The sequence below is a fragment of the Pterocles gutturalis genome, unplaced genomic scaffold (genome assembly GCF_000699245.1).
Source record: "Pterocles gutturalis isolate BGI_N339 unplaced genomic scaffold, ASM69924v1 scaffold1350, whole genome shotgun sequence".
NCBI classification, from domain to species: domain Eukaryota; kingdom Metazoa; phylum Chordata; class Aves; order Pterocliformes; family Pteroclidae; genus Pterocles; species Pterocles gutturalis.
The window spans coordinates 17871-24366 of record NW_010143013.1 but is presented as its reverse complement, the minus strand read 5'-3'; the positions used below and the strand labels follow the sequence as shown (position 1 = coordinate 24366).

General features: G+C 38.8%; 1 protein-coding gene across 1 annotated transcript in view; it reads left to right on the top strand.

Moving 5' to 3' along the window:
* LOC104469835 (intraflagellar transport protein 88 homolog) overlaps positions 1 to 6496 on the top strand; it is a 17734-nt gene that overhangs the window by 3382 nt on the left and 7856 nt on the right. The window contains exon 4 of the mRNA XM_010084546.1: positions 4566 to 4626. Coding sequence (XP_010082848.1) covers positions 4566 to 4626 — 61 coding nt within the window. The remainder of the gene's footprint in view (positions 1 to 4565; positions 4627 to 6496) is intronic.

Below are 6496 nucleotides of genomic sequence, written 5' to 3'. Positions count from 1 at the left end.
CAGCCAGTAAGTCATCTTCATCAGGGGCCCAACTTAAGTGTCTCTATACAAATGCACTTAGCATGGGGAATAAACAAGAGAAGTTAGAGACAGGGACACGCCTGCAGGGCTACAATGTCATTGGTGTCACAGAGACAAAAAGCCAAGTGCAAGGTCCTGCACATGGGTCAGGGCGACCCCAAGCACAAATACAGGCTGGGCAGAGAATGGCTTGAGAGCAGCCCTGAAGAGAAGGACTTGGGGGTGCTGGTAGATGAGGAGCTCAGCGTGACCTGGCAATGAGCACTTGCAGCCCAGAAAGCCAACCGTGTCCTGGGCTGCATCAATAGAAGTGTGACCAGCAGGTTGAGGGAAGTGATTCTCCCCCTCTACTCTGCTCTAGTGAGACCCCACCTGGAGTATTACGTCCAGCTCTGGAGTCCAGGAATAGCAAGAAAACAATGCACACGTGTGCACACATACATTCTCTCTGCTGAATAGAACACAAGTTATATCTCATACCTTTCACAGCCTGTAGCTTTTCCATGGAATTTTTTTTTTCAGTTTAAAAATTGGCACTAACCTGAATAATTTATTTCATAGTATTATAGAATGGTTTGGGTTGTAAGGGATCTTAAAGATCATCTAGTTCCAACCCCCTGCCATGGGCAGGAATACATTCCACTAGATCAGGTTGCTCAAAGCCTCATTCAACCTGGTAAAACATGTCTGCCTAATATCTAATCTAAATCTACCCTCTTTCAGCTTAAAACTATTACCCTTCATCATATCACTACACACCCTGATAAAGAGTGCCTCTCCATCTCTCCTGTAGGCCCCCTTGAAGTACTGCAAGGTTGCAATAAGGTGTCTCTGGAGCCTTCTCTTCTCTAGGCTGAACAACCTCAACTCTCTCAGCCTTTCTGCATAGGAGAGGTGCTCTGATCAATTGCATGGCTCTCCTCTAACAGGTCCATGTCTTTCCTGTATTGGGGATGACAGATCTGGATGCAGTACTCCAGGCGGGGTCTCATGAGAACGGATTAGAGAGAAGAATAAGGTATCTGTGATGGCACTTCTAATTAGTCAAAGCTTTAAAGTAGATCTGCCTAAATATATTCCTATAGCATGTTGCCCAGAAAAGAAAACAGGCTTTTAAATTCAAATAATCCTGATTCTATTGTAATTTAAACTAAAACAATTTTCTTTTAAAAAACTGGAATGCACTAAGCTGAAATGGAATAAGCTAAGCACGAATGCAATAAACTGAAAGAGGGCAGATTTAGATTAGATATTAGGAACACATCTTTCACTGTGAGGGTGGTGAGACACTGGGACAGGTTGCCCAGAGAAGCTGTGGATGCCCCATCCCTGGAGTTATTCAAGGCCAGGCTGGATGAGGCTTTGAGCAACCTGGGCTAGTGGGAGGTGTCCCTGCCCATGGCAGGGGGGTTGGAACTTGATGTTCTTTAAGGTCCTTTCCAACCCAAACCGTTCTGTGATTCTATACTTTAAAAAAAAAAAAAAAAAAAAAAGAACCCAAAACCAAACAACACCCTCACCCCTTGCCCCAACCCCTCAAAACCACCACCACCAATAAAAATAAACCAGGTTTCTAGTCAGCTCTGTTAACTTCATCCCTGCAGGTAGGCCTGTGCTTCCAGGTTGAGTAAACTCAGTGAGTTTCTGAATGCAGAATTCTGCCACTGTGGTTCCTAGTAGATTCTCTTCAGAACCTCTGAAGCTTGATGGGTTGCTTTCTGCTCCTTCTTGCAGCTCCTTGTCATGGGAGGACATGCTTTCATCTCCCTCTTTTGGCTGTGTTGTCTGCCACACTCTGAAATCTCCCAAGTTCAGTGCCTCCTCAAGGAAAGGAACAACTTTTTCTGCCCCCCAAGGAACACACTGACGCAGTTTTCTTAAAAATCAGCACCATTGTAGATGTAAAGGAAAAAAAGAGTAAGAAAGATGTTATAGAACACACTGCAATTTTTAGTATGCTGCTGTCGTTTATTAGAAGTTGAGTGTCTCTCTGTGTCAGAATCTCAACATCAGTGCTGTCTTGCAAACAATAGCCCTGCAGTTACTTTTTGCTATTGGCATTACATCTGGGTTCCCATCCCCTGGATTTGGGTTTGGGGAATTTTTTTTTTTTTTTTGCTTGGTTGGTTTGTGTGTGTGTGGTTTTTTTAGTCTTATGTCTACCATCTGGTTTTGGAAATTACTAGGTATTTTTGTGCTAAGAAATTCTTCTGTCATCCATGGGCATATAGTCATAAACTGTACTTTCAAGTTCTAAAATTAGCAGATTTTAATATTTCACCACCTAAGTTTCCAATAGGAACACTGGTTTCAGTTAGCAATACCAGATACAGTTCAATTCCTGCTCCCAATTTCAGACTAACCCGTGATTTCTTGATTGCATCCAGTAAAGAGAAAATAGATAAATGCTAGTGTTATACGTACCTTTCAAAGTTTGCACACAGACTGTCTTCCTGTAGAGATTTATCAAAATTTGCTATTCTGGCGTTGTTTTTCCAGAATAAGTATATCCACATGGAGTTTATACCAAAATAAATAATCTGTAGTACTTATTTCATTCAGTTCTCAAATATGGACAAGTTGTTAAATACTTCCAGCCAAGAATCTGGGAACATCTGTGGGGTTAATTCCCTGTAGAAATTTTTTCTCCCTGCCTCTTACAGTACTGGATTTTTACTGTAACATTCATATGTTGTTTTTGTTTTTGTTTTTTTTTTCCTTATTTCTGCATTAATCTTCCTTTTTCATGTTTCAGTTTAAAAAAGACAGGTAATAGTGTGAAAGTTCACACAACCTTCTTGGCACTGATGTATACACACACTACTCTCTATTTCAGTTAAGTGCGCTTAATGACTGAAAACGAGGAACTGATTGGCTGTGGTGTGAAGCAGTGATGATAGGTGCAAACACTGGGGGGGGACTTACTGCCTTTAGCTCCAGGCATCTACATCTGGACTAGTCATCCTAAATTTCTTTTGCAGTCATGGGAGAGAAATAGGCATTTTTAGGGTGGAAATCATTGGACCTGATCTTTAAGGTCCTTTCCAACCCAAACCATTCTATGATTCTATGACCTATTTTAAGCGTCTGGTTTTAGTATGGGATGACTTACAAAGTACTCGCTTGAAACTGTACAGGAATTAGTCATATGCTTAAGCTGTAGTACTTCTATAATATTCCAGGAGTGAAGTCCTAGGATGTAAATGCCATGAGGACACTATCATACACGGACGACTTCCCTCTGGCAGACAGAAACTGAGCTTCCACTGGCAGACTTTTGGAGAGTCTGAACATGCTTCCTGAAAGACTGATATATGCTACTTCACTGGACTGTGAATAGGATTTAGACATATTTCAGACTTGAGGATTTCCCAAAATAAATAAAAAGTATGAGAAATTCTTATCCCAGACTGGATCACTCCAAGACCGTTCCTGGTTTCATGCTAGGCTCACTGCTTTCCTGTCTGACTCCTGTGAGTTTTGATTTAAGGGTTCTTCCTTTTTCCGTTGGCATGAACTTTGAAAGTTCTTTCACTTCTTCTGTGTCATTACAACTTTACCATACGCCATGATGTTTTTCTGGTGAAAAATGAGGGAAGAAGCTACAGTAATTGACCTGAATACATGGTTAGGTAGTGTGTACATGTTTTCTAATCGGATCCTGAATTCATATTTTGAAATAAGATGCAGAGGTTACTTTATTAAGAGCTGAGTGCTTTAAACACCAAGCTTTTGTACCTACCCACCGAAAAGTCCCTTATTGAGATGTACCTTCTTGTAACTGATAAGATACGTGCATGAGAAATTTGGTGGTTTGCCAGGAGAGGCCAAGTCTGCCATGTGATACAGAGGTATTGCTTTGATAAACTGTTGAAGTTTTCAAATATCACTAAAAAGAAAACACAGCTGGAAGATGTTTATGGTACTTTCCTCAGTGCAAAAGAGCTGACTTTTTAAACACAGCTTTTAAAGTATTTACCTTCACCTTTATCTTGCATTTAACACTCAACAGCAAATTAAATTTTGCTGTGAAGTACAGCACTGTGACAAGTATTCAAAATTTAAGATCTATGGGGTGAATAGTTCTTTTTATAGATTTCCCTATTTCCCCCCCTTGAATCTTTACAGTAATAAAACGCTTGTGGGATTTACAAGACGTTAATAGGCAGAGGCTACTTTGAACTTGTGCAAGGAGGGCTCTGTTGCCTGTTTTTTCAGCTGTAGTTTACAAAGGTACATCTGAACTATTTTTATGTACGTTCCTTGTATAAATTTTATCTGAAGAAAAATAATTTATTGAGATACTCTGTTTGAATTTCATAGAACTTTTGTTTTAGGTAAACATTGGATTTAACAGGGATTTTAAGGACAATTTTGTGCATTGAAAAAACAAGGTTTATTAGTTACAGTATAGTAAGCCTAGTTTAATGTTCTTCTACTGTTTATTAATAAGCTAAGTTGAGTTTTCAGTAATTATCTCTAATGTACATTACTAAATGGGGTTTTTGTTCTGTTCTTTTCAAACCTTTTTCACTGTTCTGCAGCGCATTAAATCTGGCAGGGATGGCAGTGCACGTAGCCGCAGAGAAGAAAATGCTGGTGGTGGTAAGTACTTAATGCCTCTGCTTAAATATCAAATTTGCCATGATCCTAAAGAAAATACTTTTTCTTAAAGTGTTTGTAAAACCTCCTTACATTCTGAAATGTACACAAATAGTAATATGTAAGTACTTCACAAATTTTGTTTCATACTTTTTGATTATCTCATTGCTGTATGAAACCTCAACTGGTATAGTAGCATGGATTTGGTCTAAGATTTGTGCTTTATATACAGATCTCGATGTATTCCTAAAGCTGAATTTCTGCTTGTTTTCAGTACTGTGGACTTGAACATTTTTATCTGATTAATTTTAGAATATTGACTGTAAGGAATCATTTATTATAACAAAACAGAACGCGTAAGATATGAAAAACATGAGTTCATTGTATCTTTATTTAACATGGGGGAAGGGGAATTTTGTGCCCACCATCTAGTCTGTTACATCAGGTGTTTAGAAGTTCAAGAGGCTATTTCATGTAACCAACTTTGTAATAAGGAGAAAATACCTGTACTATCTTTGAGCTCCTTCTTCCCCTTTTCCCAGTAGTAGTTGAAGTACTATAGTCTTCCATAGAGGAAAGCTTGCTCTCTGACTACTAAGTCTCTTTGCTCCTACAGATTTACAATGCTGACTTTTTATAAATGTAAAACTCTAAGTAATGTAAGTCTGGAAACTGGCCTGCTTTGTCTTTTCTGCACTAGGTAGTCTGCATATTGCAGAGCTAATGATTTTTCCCTCCCATTATTAAATCCATGAAATGTTAGTACTGTTAAACCTAACTGTTCCCTGCTGCTGCTCTAAGGAAACTAGCAGACTTCAGGCTACTTCAACCACCTGGAAAAAAATCCATTTTGACCCAAATAAGAAATGGTTTCTTTGTATTCTGCATTTGGTTTATTCTCATATTGGTGGGTCTCATGAAAAGATAACCCCTATAAATTCTTGCCTCTCTTCCCCTCCTTTTACAGAGAAATAATTTATGGATTTTTTTAAATTGGGTAATTCTATTTCTCTACCTACATAGCAGATGCTTTACTACATTTATCCAATTCTGTAAGGTCATTAAAAGTCATGGAAATTACTAGTGTAATCTTAAGATGACCTCTTACATTTATGAAGACTGTTCTCCTAGGTTCTCTAAGGGTTAAGAATGAGTGGTGAATGCTTCAGAGAGATCTCATTCCTTTTTCAGCTCAGGAGTTTCACTAGAGAAGCTTTTAAATCATTTCTTGATATGTAGAAAAAACACAGCTAGGATTGAATTTTACCTCTTCTGGGCACCACACCAAAGTAATTCGTGGGGTGAAATTCCTTATTTTGGTAACAGAGAGGGATGGAAATGTTTCTGGACTCTTCTGTGTTACATAAGCTCTATGTTCAGGTAGCCAGCTAGAGATGCCAGCAAAACAGCAGCATGAGACAGCATGGAGATGTGTTTTCTCTCATGAAGTGGAGATCCACTTTTGCGTATAGTAAATAGAAATGAAGAGCAGCATTGGAAGCAGGTAAGGGTATTTACAGCTGTGCAAAACATTGCGTCAGTCATACAGAGAAATGGCACAAAGGGTCTCTTTTCTTACAGCTGTATTTTGTAATTATTCTTAACTTCATTTGTGAAAAAAGGGGCATTTTGTCGGGAGAGATTGAGTCAGTAATTTAGCAAAAGAGGATATAAGTAACAACCAAGTTGGAAAGATGCTAAGACAACATTAATCCCCCAAACTACCAGTTTGTCAATACTTCTTTTAAAGACAGAAATATCTATGGAAAGTTGAATTAAAAAAAAATCGTAATAAAAAGAGCAAATCCCTTCCTCTCCACTTCAAAGGTGAACGAACACACGAGGAACTTTGAAAGCTCTGGTAATTCCAAGG